Genomic DNA, 23,357 nt, shown 5'->3' on the forward strand with positions numbered 1-23,357 from the left:
CCTGGTTAGAGATGGTTTTGAAAACGTGATTTGCTTACTCTCTGAGAGGCAATTAGCAGAATGCACTATTGAGTGAAGAAGTTTTAAGGACTCAGTTTTCCGGCGGGATGCGAGCGGACTTAAGTTTAAGGAAGATATCGCAGATGAGGGTGAAAAATGAAAGTCGTAGCGGCGAAAAATAAATCTTACAGCTGGTGCTTCACGCTGGACATATGCTACTGCAAATCAGGATGCACGTTTTCGGAGGAGCCATTACAGCACAGTCAGCAACTTGCAGCTAATTCTTTGTTCAGTGCTTACAGATTTTTGGCCCTTGAGTAATGCATGTGTAGCAAAACAAAAGCATAAAAATTTCTTCCCTTCAACAATTAATCAATGCTAACAGTGGATCATGTTTTTACTGCAAGTTCAGAAAGAGTTGCGCATGTATTTAGCGGGATCGCCATTTGTAGACACATCACCAAGGCTGACGACTGGGCGAGTTGGTACTGAACCATTTTCAAACCAGCCGAAAGACGCAGCATACCTAGGAAAAAGAAGTCTTGTCTCGTGTTATGGTCCAGCCTTGTCTCGTGCTGTTCTTTTCTCCTAGCTGTGTCGAGTCTTTTGGCTGGTTTTAAAATGAGACACATCACGATAACTCACCAATGCATATTTCACTTCCTGTCAATTTCTTTTAGTGGAAAATCAATTCCAGTAGTTTAAAGCTGACCCTACAGGTTGGAATAGGCTACTGAACACTTCTTTTTTCAAGCAGCTGAGGGCACATTTGAGAAGCCACCATTTCAGCACAGTGACTGACTCTGAAACCATGGCATGACATATCTGGGCCAAGGGCACCCATAGTCAATGCTACCACTGTTTTTTGTTGGGTTTGTTTCCAACGTTGTACCTGACAAGCAGCTTGCTTCTGAGCACATCACATTGCATACTTGTGAATGGTTAGGTGAAAGTGTTCAGGCATAGTTAACAATGACGCAAAGAGGAAAGAAACGATTCAACACTGAGCGTTTATTCACGGACTCCTCCTATGTACAACACACGCACTAATGGTTCAGTAGGGCCTGGAGGCCTGCTGGTCGACCGCCTGCACGCACTTCGCCATGGTGGGAGACGCCCTGCTGATGACGTCTGTCATGTAGAAGTCACGCAGAGCCAGCAGCTGTGGTCGCACCGGCTCCTGTTGAGACAACTCCGCCTTTCCAGCCTTGGTGCTTCCGTCGTCACCGGGAACGGCGAGGAGCTCTTGGCGCTCCCCATACTGTGTCAGGTGTGGTGCCACCTCGTTCATGCGGCCTCGCACCTCGCTCAGGCTGTCGTAGGGCAGTGGTGCTCCAATCACTTCCGACAGAGCACGGACAACCTAGAGTGAGAAGAAGAGTGCAGGCAACCACTGGTAAAACGCATTCCGTTTCACTTGGTCAAAGCTAGAAGCCCCATTGGCCACCTGAACCACTTAAGCCTTCCACTTTCATATCACACACACAGCACAGAAATTTCAATGTTTGCAGCATTTAAAAAGAGCACGGAATAGCACCAACTTGCCATTCTGTCATCGCATTTATGCATTCGGCACAAAGACTGCCTCTTAGAACCACAGTGTCCTACCTTCCAGTCCTCGCGGGCCAGGCCAGGTGGAGTGACGGCAGGCAGTGTCTGCTGTGCTCGCCCTTCTGTGTTCACGTAGGTAGCCTGCTTCTCAGTGTGTGCCGATCCAGGTAGTACTGCATCCGCCAACTCAGCTCCCCGGTCTCCATGGTGGCCCTGGACAATCAAATTCCAATCATTTCATATTTACTGCGTTAGCAACATAGACTTCTTTCAGCAAAAAACCTGCTGTCTTTGTGTGTGAAACGTTTATCCACCTCCCAGTGCCCTTAGTGGATAGGGGAACCTTTGAGGCACCCTCTGGGCCCGGAAGGTGCTCCTTGGAGCCCCATCTGATGCGTGCACCTTAGGGCACCCACCAGTAAGTATGCTTCTCCCGCCTTCTCCGCCCACCACCTTCCCTTCACCCAGCCTACCCACCAGAAGCTCCATCCAACAGATGTTCATGCTACAAGAGAACGAAAAAGTGGTGGCAAAATTAAATTCAAAGAGACAATGGGAAGGCAATCAGTGTAACAGCAAAATGTACCACCAATACTGCTAGCGCATATTTGTCGCATCACATTGTACATTGCATGAGCGGCTGTGCATCTTTCTGTTTTTTTCCATTCATGTGACATGCTTATTGATAACATCAGGCAGCACTCCTTGCACAAATTTTGCAAGCTCTATGGTCACACAGCTTCAGCAACATCCCTGCGAAGCAGCTAGGAGGAGATAGCTGAAGAGTGTACCAACAAACGACTGCAATAACTGCTGAAATGAAACCTTTGGTCCTCTGTTCCAATTATAAAGTCTGCCACGATACTAAGGAGACAACCTCCTGGGTATTGCTTTACATTTATTCAGAAAACTTAATTTTTGCCTCTTATACTGATGATTATTCAAGTTTTCTAACGTTTTTTCCAGAAGCACCATTTAGACAAAATGGCCATTACCATGTTAAGGCCACAGTGATGAGCAAGGGGAGCGCATGAATTTTTTTCTGTGAGGAAGCTAGGCAGGCATATATAGCTTTTAGCTGTTTCCCTCGCAACCTTTCAGAAGAACGAACCCTGGTGGCAAGCCGCGAAAGCATACTTCTCCTTCTAGTCTTTTCATCTGTCATGCTGCGCACCAAAGAACACAACTCAACACTAAAGCTAGCTCAATTCTGCTGCATTCTGCGGCGAGAGAACACGCTTGCTTGAATATGTATTGCTAGGCCAATTGCAAAGACACAATTACCAAGTGCTGGGCACATGGGCAAAAGAAAAAAAGACTTGGTGCAACACACTTGGTGTTGGTGTCCAATCTTCTTTTGTCCATGTTGCACTTTTGGCTTCACATTCTACTTTGGATTTTTCCTGCCTATGTATGCTTGGTATTGTCCATGGTGAAGCAGCCATTACGTAATAACTATAGCACAAGACAAAGAAGGAAGACGTACACGAGTTCTCTGCATTATGTCCTGTGCTGCTTGTTATTGTTTGCTTGCTTCACAATAGAAGAGCACCAACTATCTCAGTATATGATCACGGTGTTGCCATAGTATGATTACCCTGTGTGTGTCATGTGATCCTTCCCTATATATATAGAAGCACCGCTGTTGAATAAAGGTGTTCTGTCTGCACGTACACTACTTGGGTCACCAAATGTGCCTTTGTGCACGGTGCAGCTAGCACTCAAAACAGGCTTGCCTGGTAGATGACAAAGCAGCCAGAGGGCAGGTCCTGCCGCGTCACGGCGCCCTCGTCGGCACCCAGCAAGTACAGCACTGAGGGCTTGGCCTGGCGGGCGGCTTCGGGGCCTGGCCGATAACCCAGGTCTAGGGCAGCACCCTGGCTGGCTGTGCGCTGCAGCACGTTGAATACCCGCCAGCCGGGCTCGGCGCTCTTTGCCTGCCGCGCCACCTGCTGTGCCAGGGCCAGTACTGCTGCCCCATCCGGCCGCTGCAGTGGCACACTGCCCAACAGTACCAGGGGGCGCTTGGCCTGAGACAGGGTCTACCGGAGGAGACCAGAAACGAGACAGTACAAGGTCATCATCATCTTCATCACCTTGATCATGTCCAGTGAGAAAGCCACAGATGTGATTCCACCCAATACAATCTACTGTGGGACAGAAGCCTCTATTAAGGTCCTCTAATTCCTATCTCTGTTCTGTTCCAGCCGCAGTCACCCAGCTAACATCCTGTTTCATCTTTCCACCCGACTACATTTTTATTTTCTTGAACTCCACTGTGTTACACAGTACAGGGTATACATGCAACAATATTATACTCAACCACACAATGCACCCCGTGGTGAGGTGCGATGGTTTCACAGGTGACTCAGAGCCACTTAAGTGTTCCTGTATATGCTCCCGCAGGGAGCAGAGTTGCAAGACTGTTTTCTCCGCCCACGCCACTCGTAACACTGTTCACAAAGTGGCGATCACATGATGCCACTGACGTCAAATATTCCATTTCATTCCGGCTCATGCCCAGCCTAACATATGAGCTGGAGGAGATCAGCTGCTTCCATCTTGAGCATACTCCTTGTTATCCGACTGAGGGGGTATTGTATAGCCACCAGCAGAAGGGGGAGGGGCGCCTCCAAATTGCCTTCTCGTGTGGCACATGAGAAGCGGCTTCCCCACTGACCTTGAAACATAATGGCGGATCTTAACAAACTCTGCTCCCTGTGGGAGCATATACAGGAACACTAGAGCTACTTGCATGCTAGCGACATCTGGTGGCCGCATAGAGTGAATGTCTCATTCAGAAACCCACTCAGAAAGGCAAACATGCTTACCCCATCTGCCTAAATTTTATTGCAAAGTGTTTAATTACTTCATTTCAGTATGTGCTTACAAACAAAATACCTCCTTGATGGGTCTGTTTCGCTACTACTTTTACTGCCAAGCATCAACAGAAGTCGTACAAGTTTTCATCTTTCCCAAGGACTATTTATGAATGCAATGTGCTACCCAATAATTTGCAGTTCCTTCGAATCATTTGGCTGCTTTCTTTGATAACCTGGCTTTTGTCCCTTTCTGTTTGTTTCCTTTTCATTGCAGCCACATTGTATTTGTGCGCTCTTCGATTATTATGCATGCCACCTCTGCTGTACTGACGTGGTGGCTGATGTGCTCAACAAATTCATGTGCTTCATATTATTGTCTTGATGTATTTTCTCATGGTCACTTATGTTTCTTATGCATCTTTCCTGTGTAGATGTGCCCCATGTCTGCAATACTGGACATGTCTACGTCTGCAAATAAAAAGATGTTCATATATGACTGTCATCTGTTATCACAAAAGATTGCACGTGGTTATGTGTTATATTATGCCTACCACCCCTGCTTATATTACCTTTCAAAGTTTGGGCGTAATGCCCTCATCACCTTGCAGAAGGGGTGCGACCCAGTGGCCAGGGACTGCAGGGTGGCAGGGCTGTCCCCCAGCTGTTCGCATTCATACGTGAGGTCGACGGGGGGTCCTAGCATGGCCACCTGCAGCTCATTGTGCAGCCAGTTCTTGCGGATGCGTGCATTGAGCGTCGTCGCCTCCCAGCGTGGGTTGGCCCCCAGCAGCAGCACCAGGTCCGCCTCATCCACGGCGGCCAGGCCTGCACCAAACAGGTAGTCTGTGCGTACATCCGCCACCCCTGGGAATCGCTCTTCCGTGCACAGGGCCTCTGAGCCAAGGGCATTGAGCAGGTCCTTGAGGGCCATCAGGGCCTCAGCATCAGCCAGGGCCCCGACCACAGCCGCGACCCCTCCAGAGCCATCCGGAGAAGCAGCCGCTGCAGACAGGCGGCTGGCCACCGCTGACAGTGCCTCCTGCCAGCTGCAGGGCTGCAGTACTCCCTGCAACAGTCGCACATTATTTGTCTGTGTTTATTTTATTTTTCACAAAGGTGGAGGGATTGCATAACACTGGTGCACATGTGACAAATGCAGGTACCATACTGTCAACAAAAGTTCCTGCCATAATGCCAGGCATGACTTGTGGGCCTAAATAAATAAACAAACAAATAAGCAAACATAGAAACAATATGTAGGTATGAATGCATACCAACTAACCCAGACAGCCATTCTTATACAAACATCAGATCATCTAAATCACATGCCGCAGTCACTGCTGTGAATTTTCTGGGCAGGTTAGAGTGCCAAAATAACACGAAGCAAGGTGGATGGTATGCACACTGCCTGAAATGGGCCACACTGCACCACTGTATGCACAAGCTGACCATTATGTGAGAGACGTCAACACTATGTGGCAAAGGACAACAGTACAGACAAAAGTATAGTGCTGCAATGCCTAATTGTGTAAATCATAAATGTGCACATTACACTCGTAATGAACATTCTATGTCTGTGTCAAGAACAAGGCGAAAAAGCAACCACTAACATTCGGTCGAAAAAGGCTGTAATGAATTTCCCACAGAAATGAAAGTTTTTTTTTCATGAAAGTAGAATGGGCGTCATGATGATGTCCCTACCTTCTGGCACCATAATTATTGCCCTTACTACAAAGGCCCTTTAGGATTCCCAACTGTAACATGGCATGCATCAGCACAAAACCACAGTCATGTTATTCCTACTTGAGCCTTTTGATGCCATAGTTATGCTTAAATTGCTTGGATGTCAGTAGTAGCTTTCTGATCTTGTTTTTGATAAAAAGACGCTCTATATGCAACGAGTTAGCTATACATTTGTGTAAACTTTCAGATTAATGTAACAGGGAGTTCAATGCCTTGTTTGAACTGTGGTCCTGCATCTTTCAACACTGCGGCATGTCACATTATTCACAATGCTCGCATTTGCACTGAAGACATGCATACCTGTTTGTCACGCAGCATTGGCGTGGTGAGGCGTTGGCGACGGAGGCCATCATATGCGAAGCGAGTCTTGTCAGAGATCCACTCCTCATTGATGTCGTCATTGGGCCGCGGAAGCACCCGAAGCAGGTCACCAGTACGTGTGCTCAGCACAATGTTGCTGCCCAGCCCGTCAAGCACGTCAATGCTGTCCACCTTGCGCGTCTCCCACGGACGAGCGACGAATGAATATGGCTTGGACGTGAGGGCGCCCACGGGACACAAGTCGATCACGTTGCCTGATAGCTCCGACATGAACATCTTCTCAACGTATGTGCCCACCTGGGTGACAAACAAAAATATATTTTTATATGCCATAACTAGAGCCAAGGGTATGAGGAACACTGCATTTTAGGGCTTCAGACTTTTTAAAACACCACTTAAGTTTTTTAGCATGCATTGAAACCTCAGCTAATGGGTATTTTTCATTTTCACCACTGTTAAGATGTAGCCACTATGGCCGCAGACCAAAGCCCACAACTTCGTGCCGACCAGCAGAACGCTTCAGTTGCTTAGCCTTTGTGGTGCGTACATACCTAAGATACCTGCAGAGTTTTCTTAGCCACAGCACTTCGCAGGACACAAAGTAGGGAATAAAAATGAGAGACAAACAATGCCACTGGCTAATATGAAGTGACTGTACAAAGTTTCGGAAGCCTTAAAGGTTTCCTTTTTTGAGTCAATAAAACAACAGCCCTTCAGTATGTCATAAATAAATGACAATCATGCTGCAGCCATTTACGAAGTCAAACAGATCAAACTTTCAAAACATTTACATGTTTGTTCACAGGGCGCTGGACAATAGTCGGTCACCAGTTTAAACAGACAACATATGTAATAGTTTGCATAGCTTGTTCCAACAGCCAAAAGGCTCCTATCCATCGAGTTGTGAACCATAGACACTTGTTCCCGAAAGCCATTCCACTGTTTTCACATTGGCCAGTACCTGCAACAACACATATAACTCAACCTAAACTGACAACTATCCACTGTCTGGCTGCGCGAATAAGAAACTTGCAATAGTCCCAAAGCGGCATTCCATTGCTCCATGACTTTTTCAGAGACAGAATTACTTTCATTTGAACCACAGCATTTCAGCAAACCAACGTTCATTGAATTCTTCACTGAGGCAGTGACCACTATGGCAAAGGATCTGCAAAGCCAGCCATCGCCGGCTCAAGTAGCATGGACGGTGCACCTGCATGTCGTTGCCGCGTCCAGTGGTGCCAAGATCGTCGACACCGGCCACCTCACTGGCGAAGCGAATGCAACGCGTGCACTGGATGCAGCGGGTCATGATAGTTTTGACCAGCGGGCCCACGTCCTTGTCCTCGACGGCACGCTTGCCCGAGTAGTGCACGTCAGTGAAGCGGCTCCGGTCGCTGCCGAAAGCCATGGACTGGTCCTGGAGGTCGCACTCGCCACCTTGGTCGCAGATGGGGCAGTCCAGAGGGTGGTTCATGAGCAGGAACTCCATGACCCCCTCACGAGCCTTGCGCGTCATGGGCGAGTCGGTACGCACTCGCCAACCCTTCATCACGGGCATGGCGCATGCGGCCACGGGCTTGGGCGACTTCTCCACCTCCACCAGGCACATGCGGCAGTTGCCGGCCACTGACAGCCGCTCGTGGTAGCAGAAACGCGGGATCTCTACCCCAACCATCGCGGCAGCTTGCAGCACGGTCGTGCCGGGATCGACCAGCACGGGCCGGTCGTCGATAAACACCTCAATTTTTTCAGGCTTCGCCTGCTGCTTCTGCTGCTGTAGGCACGCCGCAGTGCGCAGGGGAAGTGCATTCTGCACCAGGGGTCTGAACGAGCCCCTGAGCCCCTGATTTAGCGGTACACGGAACATGTTTATAGCCTCCTCGGCTCACCGGCCGATCTATCTGCGGAAGATGATGGAGGTCACATTGACTCCAGCGCCCCCTGCGCTATCGCACGGTTGGCATGGTCCACCGACCGCAGCATCCAAAGTGGCGATTGCCCAGTTTTTCGCGACCGAATTGTGCAACTGGCGACTGACTTCACCTAATCCTATGCAGCTTTCGCGTGCGCCAGCGTGTTCGTCGGCTAAAGGACGTCGATCTCGCTTCAATAACGCAGCGCGCTGTCGGTTGTGACCGTTGCGGTGCCTGTTGACGGCGCTGCCTCTGCTAGCCTCTGCTCCTGACGTGTACTACACCGTGGAGCATGGCGCTCGCTAGCGGTTTTCCTTGCGCCGTGCTCATATTGGCATTTCTATGTGAAACACACTTCGTTCAAGCTTCAAGTCCTCCGAAACGCATCTGGTGTGTCGACAAAGACTGCCAAGGTAAGCAAGTGGCCTATAATGTGAGCTGCGTTTCTTGCATGATGGTTTCTATTGTGCTGACTGCTGTTGTGTCACGCCGTGTCACTCGAAAACATATTGTATACTCTCCGTTGAATACTGAATTTGGTACTAAAGTGTTCGGCTGCTCTAGTAGTTGATCTGTTATCTCATGAAACATGCGGTCATGGGCCTCATTCGATTTCCAACCTCATTGACACAGTTTCTAAACAGCTTATCATCATGTGGGCTCGTACGGCGGCGTATCGCCAGATCAGAACTTCTGTGCAGCCTTTGCATCTTTCGATTGTAAGGAGTCTAGTAAAAAGTTAGCCGAGTCTACCGCGTTGTGTTGGTCATGAACGGCTGCCGGGCAGGTAGCCGCAGCGGTCGAAAGCGGTACGTTTCTACGGTTGTTGCACATTGGGGCCGCTAAAAGCATCACGAAGCGCAGAAACTAGCACAGACGAACTGTTTCTTCTAGTGTGTACTTGTTTCAGTGCATTAGTGGGCTTGACGGCACAGAGCACACTTCTGATATACGTTTCAGAGCATCACGCCCTCACTTCTGTACCTTGGGAACCATCCTCAATGAACAGTGAAAATTATTCCACGTTTTTTTGTCGTTTCTTTATGACAGTTCAAATGATTTTGTTGCAGAAAAACTAGGAGAAGGAGTCACACTGCAGGCCTACTCACCCATCGTTGACGAGTTCATCAGTTTTGCCAAAAATGAAAAAGTCATTGTATTTGGCCGGACAGAGAAAAATGACGTTTTACATGTTCAGGTATTTTCCGTTTGTTCTGTTCTGGTAAATTCCAGCTTGAGGATATTATCACCTTTCAAACTGAATTGATTTCTTCAGGTGGGAGAGAAACGCGGCTATGCACCAGAAAATGTCATCAAGGTTGATAGGTTGTTTGTGCATAAAGACAAACTTATTGAAGTCGAGGTAAGTGAACTGTCTTGGCTGTTAATAACAGCTGGACACTTTCAGGTGTTTGCTAACAGCCTTTTTAATTAATACTAGGTTCTGTCTGGCCTATCATCACAGACCGTTTCAACAGACACTACTCAAGGTAATATTTCTTGCTTCTGTAGTAGTTAATGGCTTGGGTTTGAAAGTTAGTGCTAAATGCTTAGTGTAGGCTCAGTTGTCGCACTTTTATAAATTTGTTTTATAGACTTTTATTGATATCTGTTTTATAGATACTAGCTGTCCTAAAAGATTGCTTATGCTAAAGCGTGTGATTGGCAACATATGTTAATATCGTAATTATCCTTAAATGGTGATAACAAGGGCCTGACGTATGCCAGACATAATTACTTGTTAAATATGTATTATGTTCTGCTGTAAGATTATTTGAATAGGGCATGTATCACATGCATGAGGAGGCATGTCACGCTATTGGCCTGCCCTTAAAGTTTTGTCACGTGTATTTTGGCTGGACAAGGCATCATGGCTTAATAACTCGTGCTGAGCGTGCTCTTGCTTGCAGCCACAGAAGTACTTCAAGAACCCGTGGCCACAGAAGCGACGTTGAGCCCAGCAGTTGAAAAGAGTTGCGTGATATACGGCACAGTCATGAGAGGTGACATTTGTGATGATGCAGATGCTAGTGATGTGCTTGCCGAGACCGAAGCTGTGACCCAGTTGGAGAGCAGTGTTGACAGTCTTCCAACCCCGTCGCTTCCTGCCTGGTCTTCGTCGTTCACAACGGACATAAAGGTTGATTTGCCAATGGATGTAGGTGCAAAAATTTCCCCACAAGAACCTGCAGCTACTCATGCTACTCTGACACATGTGAACATCACGCAAGTCGATTCAAGTCACAAGGAGGGAGAGACTGCTATCAAAGAACAGCCAGTGAGCAGTGCTTCCTCAGAGGTAACGCAGGACTCAAGTGATAAACTATCTGACGTAACTGTGGAGGTTGAGGACGAAGATGACAAAGGTACCGAAGAAACTTATGAGAAGCCAATCCCAGGAGAAAGTGACGATGATGTAGAGGAGTCGGCGGAACAGCCAAGCCACTCAACAGAAAATGACACTCTGTCTTCTGGAGACATTCCACCTTCCATACCTTTAGAAATGGGTCTCAATGCAAGCTCTACAGATAGCACAGTTTCGTCCAGCCTAGCTACGCCGTCATTGGAAGACCAGCGCACTGAGCCACTTCACGTTGTGGAGCCCCTGACATCCAGAACACTATTTGAACAGTCATCCACCTCAGCTGGTGAGGCTTTACCATCTCATGAAACAGCTCCCATTGCAAGTAGTGCTGAGGAACCTGCAGTAACATCCTCATTGACTGTGCCTGCACTTGAAACTGAACAGTCCAGCCTTCTTGCTTCGTCACAAGGCCTCTCTTCTTCACAGCTGATGGAGGATGCTTCTATATTGGCAACAACAGGTTCATCAAATGTGGAAACAGTTTCTACTACAAGTACTGTTGATGAATCCCAAGTGGCGTCGAGCTTGGTTGCACCATCGCCTGAACAGTTACAGCCTGAGTCAGTGACTCTTGCAGAAAGTACCTCTTCATTGCTATTGCCTGAGCAGTCTGTTGCCATGGAATCAGCATCATTGAAAATAGGGCCCGGTGAAAGTTCTGCAGATAAACCAGCTGTGTCGGATGTAACTACGACTTTAGTTGAAGAGCACCTTCCTGATCAGTCGTCGTCTACTGGGGACCTCTCATTGACACTGTTGCCCTCAGAATCGCAAGACTCTTCCACTTTGGCCACCCCAGCCTCACAGTTCATTGAGGTGGGAACTGTTTCAAGCTCTATTGTTGAACCTGCAGCGTCGCAGTTGTATGTACCGTTGATGGAACAACAGCCAGTCAAGCCTTTATCCGCCGAAGCCCCTCTGCCAGCACTTTCATTATCTCCATCGTTGCCTGCCGAACCAGCAGTGTCACTCCGTTCAGAGGCTGGTTTAGATGAGAGTCCTCTTGCAGAACCATTGCAGTCTGTCTTGGCCACACCATCGCTGGAGCCTCAGCGTGTTGATCTGACTTTCACTGAAGATGTGCTTTCCTCATCTTCGCTGCTTATGGGATTCGAGGAGTCCCCGCTGGACAGCGCAGTCTCCCCAACATCCTTGGCGCCTGTGGCTCAGTTGGAGCCTAGCGTTGGGGTAGAACCCTCTGGCATTCTGCCGGTGGAAGGCGTGGCTGCAGTGCCCACAGCTGAGGCTCTGGTGTCTCCCTCTTCACTGCCAGCAGATGGCCTGGCTGCACCTCCTCCTGTGCCAACCAAGGAGGGAGAGGGTGAGGAGGAGGTGCCGAGTGAACAGCCGCCAGGAGCCGCCCTGGACTGGGGTGTGGCTCAGGAATACGTCTGGCAGATCCTCGCTTTGGTAAGCCCCATCTGGTCTCTGTGCCGTTTGTGGACCTCCATGTACATGTCATTTTTAAGAAGCCTGTAGCAGCCAAATGAACAACTTAAGGCATAGACCTCTCTCATGTAGTTTCGCACCTGTAGCGCTTGGTGCATATTCGGTGGCTTGTGCGTGCATCTTTTTGCCTCTGAATTTTGCCTCCGAGGTGTTCATACTTAGACTCACAGTTGATATGATTTTCATGCTTGGATAGTTATGTAAAAGGTATTGTCCAAGGGGATTTGGAGGTTACTGCTGTTACTGCAGCTGAAGAGGACCGATGATCTTTTGTCAGTGTGGTGGTCACTTACTCTCCAAAGCAGAAGATAAAACAGTGGCAGATAAATGAATCAGGTGCCCAGATTAGCTCGTGCATTTTGTTCAGCCTTCTTGTGAATTCGACTGCTTAACCTGAAGGTTTCTTTATTCTTCCAGTTGGTTAGGATGGGTGTTTAATATTTGTTTCAGAACAAAATTTGGCAGTTTGCCCTCTGGTGGCAGCGTAAATATACAGGTGGGATTAGCCTAACAGAGGTCTGTCTGCAGTTTCTGTTGCTGAGTCACTGATTTAAGAGTGTGCGTCCCTACCACTAACCCATAACGCCAGTGTCCTCTAGAAAACTTCAGTAGGGATCGTGACACTAATCGTCACTTAGTTCGGGAGCCCTCAAGGTACACAATGCGTGAGACGTCATCCATGGGAACGTTCAGTCTCCTTAGGTTTTCCAGGTGTGTCTCATGCTCGGCAGAAAAACATGGGCACACTAAAACAAAATGGTTCACGTCACCTGCGGCATAACAGTGTGCACGCATAGGTGAGGCAGCTTTGCATAAAATCAAGATTGCATTCATTGGTTGCGAGGACACATCATGCTTTAATTCATAACAAACAGACGTTGATGAACTTGGCTAATGTATGCAAATAAATGTGTCTCCTGGTGGTATAAATTATTCGGAGCTCTCCACTACGGCGTCCCTAATAGCCTGAGTTGCTTTGGGATGTTAAACCCCACAAAACCGTAAAACAAAACCATAAAACCAAACTAAGCTTTTTGGGCCAACTTTAACTGTGCTTAAAAGCAGGAAGCTGGGCTAGTTGGTAATTAGAATAGCGAGACATAATTGTTAGTGTTGAGAGAGCATGACTGAGAGCGAAGAAAACAACAGGAGATGCACCAACATTATGAGCTATTGTTTTTTTCTTTCTCGGTTACGATCTTTCATGCTGGTAGTTACGTGTTGCTGTTACTGTACTGTTTGTACAGCTTATCAATATTTTGCTACAGAGTTGGCTCTCTCCAATTAAAAGCATTTCATAGGTGTCAAGATTATTTCGGCTGCATTAATTTGTGGCAGAATTAGTGGAAAAGCTCATACATATGACAGTATTGCGGTACTGTTGTGGACAGATGAAATCTGAACAGGATAGCTAGAAGAAGAGTGCAAAGTTAAGTGGCTTTGATCGGTGCAGGCTTAATGATGGCACAGCTAGTTTTCGCTAAGATTGGTCACAGTGCATATTGAAAATAAGGACCAGCAAGCTATTATTTAATCTGTGTCATCAAAATCCACTTGCTTGTGTGTTGTGGTTTCCATTGTCTACATGACATTTTACTCATTAATAGTGGTACCTGCTTGCTGTTTGAGTGGCCTTGTTTGGCATAGAGCTAAGGAATGCAGAAGAGCTTCCAGTAGCAACTGGGCTGTGCTGTAACCTTGCATCTTGCGCTGGGGCTTTCTCATTGCTGAAGTTCAGTTGCAAAATGGTATTAGTCAGCTGAGCCACGAAGTTGCACATTTTTCGCTGCGCGTTTGCACTGCGTGTCAGCTGCAATTGGGACTGTGTATTTCAATCGCTATTCGTATTGTTGCAGGTTCCTGAGCCGCTGCGGGCAGCCCTGGATTGGCCCCTGCTGCCTCCCTCGCTTCCCTTGCTGCTGATGTGCTGTTGCCTGCTGTTTGCCAGCCTGGTCATCAGCCTGCAAGCTTACTGGGTGGTGAGCCCCGTCCTCACACTTCGTGCCTGCTTTTGGAAGGCAACTAAGACAGTTGTGGTAGTTGGTCGCTGGCATGAAGAGGCATATTTTGCATTGTAGGATACAATTAGAGGTCGGACTTTTCGGTTCAAACCGAAACAAAGAAAGATAATAGTACGCTGAATTCAATTTTTGAAATTAGATTATAACTGAAAAAGGTCTGCATTTTTGTAATGCTAAGCATAGCTAGCTGGCTGTTCAGTACAAGTTACACTTAATCAGAATTGAATATTGACTAAGTAGGGAAGCCAGTGTACTGTTCCAATTGCTTACATGCCTCTTCAGACCGGAAGGCACCACCTCCTTGCCGGCTGCTAGCTAAGCACTGTTTGTTCACTATCATCATGTGTCTGGAGCAGTTGGTTAAGTAGGTTATGTAGGACACTGACACGAATCCATGCATGGGCGTCACAAAAAAGCATCATGTTCTGGCTAACGCGATGATTGGATGGCAGTTTTGTCGCTACCATCAGCACACAGAGCATGGGATCCCACGCCCCGGCGCTCACCCCAACGCGACAACCTGATAACATGTCAGCCTAGCTCTTAGAAGTAAACTTCCACTTGCGTTTTTTTCTGTGGGCTGTCTCATTTAACTTGCACTACTTTTTTAATGACAGTAGCAATCTTTTCTACAAGCACAGCTCCAAGCATTAGCACTTGTACCTTAATTACTAGTACCTTAATTACTAGTAAACTCTTCATGCTGATAAAAACACTGAGGTAGACTCAGTGATTTCATACCACACAGGGTTGCCATATTAAATATTAACTGGAAAAAAGGCAGTAATCCATTCTTCGTAAATAATATTTGCCAAAAAGGCGTTATGAACGTTATGTGCGTTATGAACTACATAAACACAGAAAAAAGTCGGCTGAATTTTCAAAAAATAAAAACTGAGAAGCACAACCTCCTAGCTACAGTTTAGAAAAACTGCAGTGGATAACAATGGACCGTAGCCGACTTGATGGTGTATTACTCTGCGAACTGATCACTGCAGTTAAAAAAAAAAATTTCATATATTTCGTTGTTGAAGTCGGAGCCATCGAAATTTTGGTGCTCAAAATTTTATCTTGTGATCAGCTTTTTGTTTAGGTATAAGGAAAGTTTTATCAATGGTCTACTTCCTATCATGGAGGAATAATGTGTGATGGTCATTCTGGTAGGTAGAGCTTTACTGCAGTCTTAAGTTGTATCTGATTATAACACTAATTTGACAGATAAACGATTGAGGCAGTGTGAAATGGATAGGAGTAGAGAGTTCTGTGCTAGTGTGTGGGAAAGGGCCTCACAGGTCACAGCTAACGCCAATCATTGCACGAGACATGTCTGTTGGTGTCCCAATAAAGCCATGCACTGTTGCCGAAGCCAGACATGACGTCATACATTTCAGCAGCCAGGTTCACTGAGCTGCTTGGGCATGAAGGCAGTTTGCAGATGCTTAGCTGAAACTTGGCTACACATTAACACCAACCAGGAGGGTTTTGTGAACCCATTTTCAGTATCAAAATCAATAATTAAAGGTCTAGCAGCCTGGTTTTGTTATTTTGTCTGGCAGCTGGTGAGCGAGCATTGGATGGGAGGTACATTTTTAAGTAGCGACCCTCTAAACGACGAATAGTTTCCTTCAACATTGAGAGATGGTAGGACTGCACTGACTCAAGCAAACAGGACTGCATTGAAAGGCGACATGCACATGTGGTTGAAGCGCTGCCAGTGCAGTTGTTACGTCATGCAGTCACTCCAACTAGCCCCGTTTGAAGCCGTGTTCACTATGTGTGCAGTGTGTATACGTGCTCAAGATATCTGCAAATACACACACAGATAATTTCTCCTATGGGTTTGCACAGCATGGTCAGGATTTCATCTCGTGTATGTGAACAAGAGGAGGCTGCTCTACATTTTTTCCCATATATGCCCTGCTATGTGGTAAATTGTTACTTAAAACAGCCTATGTGTGCTGAGTAGTTGTTTTGTTCAGAAAAGCCATTAAAGGCCTGCGAGCCTTATTCAGAGGCCTCAATTCTACCAGGGTAACGGATTGGATTCCAAGAGAAGGCAAGCGTAGCAGGGCACGACAGAAAGTTAGGTGGCCAGAGGAGATTAAGAAGTTCGTGGTGATAGGGTGGCCACAGTTGGCACAGGACAGGGTTAATTGGAGAGATATGGGAGAGGCCTTTGTCCTGCAGTAGGCGCAGTCAGGCTGATGATGATGTTAATGCATAATGAAGAAGGTTGAAGAGTGGAGATTTTCAGAAAGACGGTGGCCCTCGTCGTTACAGTGTTGAGATTATTCTTAGAATTTCGGCACTGGCTTTAAATTTTTCTTTTCTTTTCAGCATCACCGAAAAGCATCATCACTGGCAGGTAAGTAATCACTTGTGAAATGGTAAACCTTTAAGAGAGCTGAGCTGCCTATATGTCTGACTCAGACTGTTACCGTCACGATGGCTCAGTGGCTTTGGTGTTTGGCTGCTGATCTTATGGTTGCGGTTTCAATCCCCGCTGTGCCGTTTGTTTGGTATTATGGTTTCTGGTGTTTAACATCCCAGAGCAACTCAGGCTATGAGGGATGTCGTAGGAGAGGGCTCCGTATAATTTCAACCACCTGGGGTTTTTTAACATGCACTGACATCGCACAGTACCCGGGCCTCTAGCATTTCACCTCCTACAAAATGTGACCGTCGTGGCTGGGATCGAACCCCCACTGAGCCGCTGTGGTGGCTTGCTGTGCCAGGTGTGTTACAGTGGAGGTGAAACGCAAAACGCAATGGGCTGTGTGATGTCAGTGCACTTTAACACGTTCACTGCATTGTGGGTCACCAGTGAGTCGCATTGTGCATTCCTGCTGTGTGCCATGAATACTGAGTCGTGCGGTGAAGCTACAGGACAGCTCAGATTTTTCATGGACCTTGCAAGAAGAACACGTTAGGTTGCTATTGTCGTCTGTTTGCAGTTCAAGAAGTTGGTTTCACCGGTGGGTCACTGGTGGGTCATTGGTGGGCCACACTGCACCCACGAAAATTTAAAGGTGACCCGTCAGTGGGCCACGACAGACAGGGGTTAGGCTCTGAAATTCGCTGCCACAGTGGACGTGTTAACCCTAGGGGTTCGAAACTAGTCTGGAGCCCTCCACTAGAACTTCTCTCATGGCCCATATGTTGCTTGGGGACATTAAACCCCTAATTAAAAATTACTTCAGATTCATTCTGCAACTCCAGCTTTATGTTTTTCTCTGCAAAGTCGAATAGCTTTTGCAGGCATCTTCAGTGTTGGAACTATGTCTTGTTTGAGCATAGACAGGTAGTGATTGTGAAAGAGTAGGACATGCACACGACCTTTGGGTTAGCGTTGTTAACTAGCGCTTTGTGATTGCATTTGGGGCTCAGTGGTGGCACTTTACTTTTTTTTTTTTTGGTATCCAGCAATTGGAGACTAGCAGGCTGTACAATTGGTCACTGTGCAAGAAATCGAAAGGAAGTTTTTAGTAGTTATCTCAGTGTGGAGTGTGTTGAGTGCTTTTGCCATTGTGGTGATTGGAGTGGCAAAAGCAAGCATGGAGAATCCTTGAAAAAATTTTAGTATATTTTGCTTTCTATCCTGAGACAGCTCAAATGGGCTGTAAAGGCAGGGCACCAGGCCAAACCTTGACCAAAGCTTGCTTAAGGGACCCCTGTTCAGGTTTGCACATTTCAGATGAACAATGTCACTGTATACATTGGGCCATTGTTATCATCTCTGGAAAATATTAGAGGCATGTGGGCCCTGAAAGGTGGTAAAAATGTAAATCAAAGTTGATTCCCACTTTCTTTTGTCAAAGCCTATCTCATCTACTTCGCAGGCATTTAATGCATTCTGGGGACAGTGTAGCTGTTAAGCATTTCATTGGTTTATTGTTCTCATTCTCAGGTGAGCGGCGGGCGATGTCTCGCAGTCTGCTAGTTGTGCCGACTTGTTTTAGTAAAAAAAGAAACATGTCAATCGTTTCCCATTTACCTTGTTCATTTCTTCCTATTTCACTACTATATGGGTATGCCTGCTCTGCCGAGAGCTGCTTGTGTATTTTCATTCGCCCACTCTCCAATTTTGGTGATTGCATTTCAGGCATAGTGGGACGCCACGGTGCTGTGCGCTGTCTTCGAGACAGCAGCTTTACAATGGCAAGTGCTTAGAAGCACCGGTGTAAATCTGCCAGATAGCAAAAAGCGAGAAAAAAGGCCTGGCAAGGCGGGGCTATGGCTAACGCATCTGCTGTACTCGGTGCCTCCCACCAAAAGCGAAGCGGAAAGGGAAGTTTTGCTTGTGAAGGCTTGGTGTTTCGGTGGGGGGAAAGAATTCGATATGGGAGGGCTCGTCAGAGGGAACCTTGGCAGAATCACTTGATTGAGATGGCTCTAACTCTGCTGTTAATGAGTCTTTATAAAAAATATTTCCAGCTGAGCTTTCCACAAATAATGCCTGCCAACCACTAGAGTAAAACAAATTTTCGACCACCTGGTGGTCAAGGCCTGCTTTTTGTAGTTACAGCAGCATGTTTTTAGCTTGGTTGCAAAGAATTGTATGTGTCTAGTGTACTAAGACTGTGAGTTAATGCATAAAATGAAGGTGGCACTCGAATTCTCTTGGTAAATACAACAAAACAAATGGCAGCCACCTCAGGCCATGCTCCATTACACTTTCAGACAGAAAATCAGCCCAGAAGACTCGAATTGCAGTGCATGGCACTGAGGGCATTGCTCTCTGGAGCAGTGCTTGTGCTACCTTACCACGTTGAGTCGTTCGTCAAAAAGGAATCACGGAACTAACTGACTTGTGAACCTGTGACCTACAACATTTAAAGGGACACTGAGCACGGATTAAGTGGCCTGCACCGTCAAAATATCACGTTGCAACTACAAAAAGGTCACTTTCACCAAAAACAGAGCTTTTATTAGCTGGGCAAGGGCAACTATTGAAGTACAGGTGTGGCAGGATGGTTTTTGTGCATGGATCCCTGAGACTAGGCAGTACCGTCATTCACTCCTAGACAATGATCAAGGAGTCCTTTGTCACAAGTTTGAGTGGAGCGGCGGGAAAATTTTAAATCCAATTTTCGGGGGGAAAATTGCAGGCAGCCTGTCTGGACTGGAGCAGCGCCTCTTCACTCTGGTGACGGAGCGGCAGGTTCTGTCGGAGCAGCTGGCACAAGCGAAGGCACACGCGGACCGCGGAAGCCGCACCCTGTCCCAGCAGGAGCACGAGCTGGACGCGCTCCGTGAGGAAGTTCAGGTGAGCCTGATCCTCAGTTGGTCAAGAGCACGCACTGTTGGGCAAGTTGACGTTGCATTTCTCCATACCACAAATGTTCACTTGTTTCTAACCGTAGTTGGCATCTTGCACTGGGATGTGTGGTAGATGAGGAGACCAACTGAACTGGAATTTAGCACACTTAAGAAGTCTGTTTTTTAGACTTTTGCCAACCGATAGTGTTAAGTACCGGTACTCTTACCGGTACTCACCTATGGGGCAGAAACGTGGAGGCTAACGAAAAGAGTTCAGCTTAAGTTAAGGACAACGCAGCGAGCCATGGAAAGAAAAATGATAGGTGTAACGTTAAAAGACAAAAAGCGGGCAGAGTGGGTGAGGGAACAAACGCAGGTTAATGACATCCTAGTCGAAATCAAGAGAAAGGAATGGGCTTGGGCAGGGCATGTACTGCGAAGGCAAGATAACCGCTGGTCCTTAAGGGTAACAGAGTGAATTCCAAGAGAAAGTAAGCGTAGCAGGGGACGGCAGAAGGTCAGGTGGGCGGATGAGATTAAGAAGTTTGCAGGCAAAGGATGGATGCAGCTGGCAAAGGACAGGGTTAATTGGAGAGACATGGCAGAGGTCTTTGCCCTGCAGTGGGTGTAGTAAGGCTGATGATGATGATGATGATGATAAGTGTTAGGTAATTGAGGTGAGTGCATTGGGAGCAGCTTGCACTGATTGTTGTTTTTCAAACCGAAGCTAAAGAGGGCAGCCATTACTAATGAATGCAGTATAATACAATATACTATAAAAATTCACTGGACATTTACCCTTGTGCTAATGCAAGTTTGAACTGTAACTGGGATGGTGTGAAATGCTCCTGCGAGTCAGCGTGATGTAAACTCTAGGTGCGGGTGAGGGGATCAGGTAGGCGTGTTTGACGCACAGTCACGCATGGTTGCTCACCCACCCATATAAGGCAAGTGCCCGATGCGACAGGCAGAGCGAGGGAGGGTGTGAGGGTGGGGCAACGGCAGTGTTGGCATAACTGGATGCGGAAAGCAGCCATAGGGTGTGAGAGTTGGGTGTAGGGATGTGGAGGATGCGCCGTGTGCGGACGCTGCCACCGACTACTCCAACGAACAATGTAAACTTTGAGTGAATCAACAACTCAAGGTTGCCAACTTTTGGATTGGTCGTCTTGGTTTCAGGAAGCACAAGATTTGTTACGTGTGAATAGTTACGACCTGGAAAATTGCTTTTTTCTACTAAATGTTGAGGATCCACTCATTAATTTCTAGAAAGGTGCTTCGTGTGGAACAAGTACAGTGTCACTCAGTGTTTCATAGGCGGGAATGCGAATTTCGCAGGTGAATGACTTGTGGCAAACTCAGTAGGCGTTGAATGTCATTAAAGGTGGTGCCATCAGATTCGTGCATGTGGCACCGCACCAGTGCAATTAAAACTAGAGGCATTACGCATTAAACGTGCCAGTGTAGCACTGCGTCATTTGTTTCGACCCATGTGCGGTTGTCTCCTCTGGCAGAGCCAGGGCGAGTTGCAGTTAAAACTAGAGGCATTACGCATTAAACGTGCCAGTGTAGCACTGCGTCATTTGTTTCGACCCATGTGCGGTTGTCTCCTCTGGCAGAGCCAGGGCGAGTTGCAGTTAAAACTAGAGGCATTACGCATTAGACGTGCCAGTGTAGCACTGCGTCATTTGTTTCGACCCATGTGCGGTTGTCTCCTCTGGCAGAGCCAGGGCGAGTTGCAGTTAAAACTAGAGGCATTACGCATTAAACGTGCCAGTGTAGCACTGCGTCATTTGTTTCGACCCATGTGCGGTTGTCTCCTCTGGCAGAGCCAGGGCGAGTTGCAGTTAAAACTAGAGGCATTACGCATTAGACGTGCCAGTGTAGCACTGCGTCATTTGTTTCGACCCATGTGCGGTTGTCTCCTCTGGCAGAGCCAGGGCGAGTTGCAGTTAAAACTAGAGGCATTACGCATTAAACGTGCCAGTGTAGCACTGCGTCATTTGTTTCGACCCATGTGCGGTTGTCTCCTCTGGCAGAGCCAGGGCGAGTTGGTGCGGCAGCTGCGGAGCCGTCTGTCCGAGCAGGGCCAGCAGCTGGAGGCTGGCCAGGTGGCCCTGGCCATGGCGCAGAAGGCGGTGAGTGTTTCCAGCCTAGACCCTGTATCTCACCCTTCTCTCCCTTTTCAAGCATGAAATGGCTGTAAGTGACACCGGACATCTGCTCTGTCGGATATCAAGTGTGTTCATCCCCAAGGCTTTCAGAGTGGCAATCACAAATGGTTTAAATGTCAGAGTGAAGCCACTCAAACTTACAAAAATTTGAGTGCAGTCAATTAACTCGAATGCAATCAACTCAATGCTGCGTTAGGCAGTTGAGCTGGGGGGAGCTTGGGAGCTAGCTCATTCACCCCCCCCCCCCCCCTCCCTCGCACACGCACACACGCAGCTGATGGAGCAGGAGACAGAGTCTCGCCAGCGGGGCGAGACGGTGGCCATCCTGGAGCAGCAGCTGCAGGAGGCATGTACCGAGCGCGACCTCTGGCGGGAGCGGGCCACCGAGAGCCAGGCCCAGGAGCGGTCCCTGCAGCAGAGCCTGTGTGACGCCACTGACACCAGCGACAGGCTCTGGAGCGAGCTTGAGGCGCTTAAGCGCAGGTGCGTTCCAGAGTTCTACCAGAGTTCTGAGGTTGCGCCAGCTAAAGAACCATGGTTTGGAATTCAAGCGTCTACTGCAGCTGCTTTTTGGGGCTAATTGACGGGAACTCCGCCTGTTGTCGGATGGCACTGTGGTGTCAACTGTCAAAAGTCGGGGTCTTTAATCCTTCCAGTTGCGAAACTTTTCTTTGAAACCTTACATAGGTTAGCAAGGTGAAGGTGCCAGTTCGGAGCGACAAACCAACTGCCACTGTTCAGTGGCATTGATATCATATTTGCTGAATTGTATTTCTTGTTCGAGCTTTTAATTTACTGACTGTTGCATGGAGGCATTTTTGTAATTTCATCTGTTTTGCTGATTTTATTGCCAGGCACTAGTGCAGTCATCAATCATCTTGGAATGTGTGTCTGTCAGCCAGTTTATTTTAACGCATAGAGGTGTTGCGGCAGTCAGCTAATTTTTGAGTTTCCGCCCACTCAGACCACCGGATTTCAACATTGGGCTCCATGGTACGTTTCATTAGCGATATGACCAAGGGGCTCTGGTTGGTAGCACCGTGGAGCACTTAAATAGTTTTGGACAGTCTGTTATTAAGCTTTGTCACTGATGTTACAACACAACAATCTTCCAAACTGAAACTGACTGGCATGCTGAATCATTAAGCATGAGGCCTTCTGGCGAATTTCACACTCGGTATAGCTTTAGATCTGTGATAGGAAACCTAAGATGATGGCCTAAGGCCTGTTTGTATGGGTGAGATCTTCATGACATTAGACGGTGTTAGTCACCTTGTTATCTCTGGCAGGGATCGGTTACACTGCATTGTTACTATTTAGTGAAAAGGTCGGTGATTGCATTTTATGGTAGCTTGTCATATAGGCAAAATATTGAGTGCATTTCGCTTAGTGGCGGCCGCTTCTTGTCCACGTGGCAGGCAAGAGGCCCTGCATGAGGAGGTGAGCGCCAGCAACCAGGAGGCAGCCGACCTGGCCGAACAGCTAAAGCTGAAGAACGACCGGATTCAGGTGGGATAACCCTCCGCATGCCCAACCCTTGTGGCCTTTGCTTGGACACAAACCTCTTGAGATGTGTGGTCCAGTTTGCACTGGCATATTCACCTTTAAAGAGACGCTGAGGGTTAAATTAAGTTGGCCTATTGGTAGGTTACCGCGCTCTAATCACAAAGAAGCTGCCGAAAGACGCAGGTTCGATCCCGGCTGCGGCGGTCTAATTTCGATGGAAGCGAAATTCT

The 23,357-nt window shown here is 47.6% G+C and overlaps 2 protein-coding genes across 2 annotated transcripts in view; one reads left to right on the top strand and one right to left on the bottom strand.

The window, feature by feature from the left end:
- Window positions 1-991: 991 nt before the first annotated feature.
- On the bottom strand, window positions 992-8,598 carry ND-75 (NADH dehydrogenase (ubiquinone) 75 kDa subunit). The gene is made up of 6 exons (XM_077638060.1): window positions 7,651-8,598; window positions 6,417-6,734; window positions 4,975-5,439; window positions 3,288-3,593; window positions 1,609-1,764; window positions 992-1,363 (listed from the first exon to the last, which is right to left on the bottom strand). Exons 1-6 carry the CDS (start codon window positions 8,305-8,307, stop codon window positions 1,055-1,057), a joined length of 2,211 nt encoding a protein of 736 aa, XP_077494186.1. The 5' UTR covers window positions 8,308-8,598; the 3' UTR covers window positions 992-1,054.
- The window catches only part of LOC144104847 (uncharacterized), a 30,313-nt gene continuing 15,547 nt past the window's right edge, over window positions 8,592-23,357 (top strand). The window contains exons 1-11 of the mRNA XM_077638058.1: window positions 8,592-8,766; window positions 9,424-9,551; window positions 9,630-9,716; window positions 9,795-9,843; window positions 10,264-12,128; window positions 14,024-14,146; window positions 16,526-16,553; window positions 19,297-19,454; window positions 21,487-21,585; window positions 21,896-22,104; window positions 23,040-23,130. Coding sequence (XP_077494184.1) covers window positions 8,646-8,766; window positions 9,424-9,551; window positions 9,630-9,716; window positions 9,795-9,843; window positions 10,264-12,128; window positions 14,024-14,146; window positions 16,526-16,553; window positions 19,297-19,454; window positions 21,487-21,585; window positions 21,896-22,104; window positions 23,040-23,130 — 2,958 coding nt within the window. The 5' untranslated portion in view covers window positions 8,592-8,645. The remainder of the gene's footprint in view (window positions 8,767-9,423; window positions 9,552-9,629; window positions 9,717-9,794; window positions 9,844-10,263; window positions 12,129-14,023; window positions 14,147-16,525; window positions 16,554-19,296; window positions 19,455-21,486; window positions 21,586-21,895; window positions 22,105-23,039; window positions 23,131-23,357) is intronic.

Source organism: Amblyomma americanum, chromosome 9, assembly GCF_052857255.1.
Source record: "Amblyomma americanum isolate KBUSLIRL-KWMA chromosome 9, ASM5285725v1, whole genome shotgun sequence".
In the NCBI taxonomy this organism is placed as follows: Eukaryota; Metazoa; Arthropoda; class Arachnida; order Ixodida; family Ixodidae; genus Amblyomma; species Amblyomma americanum.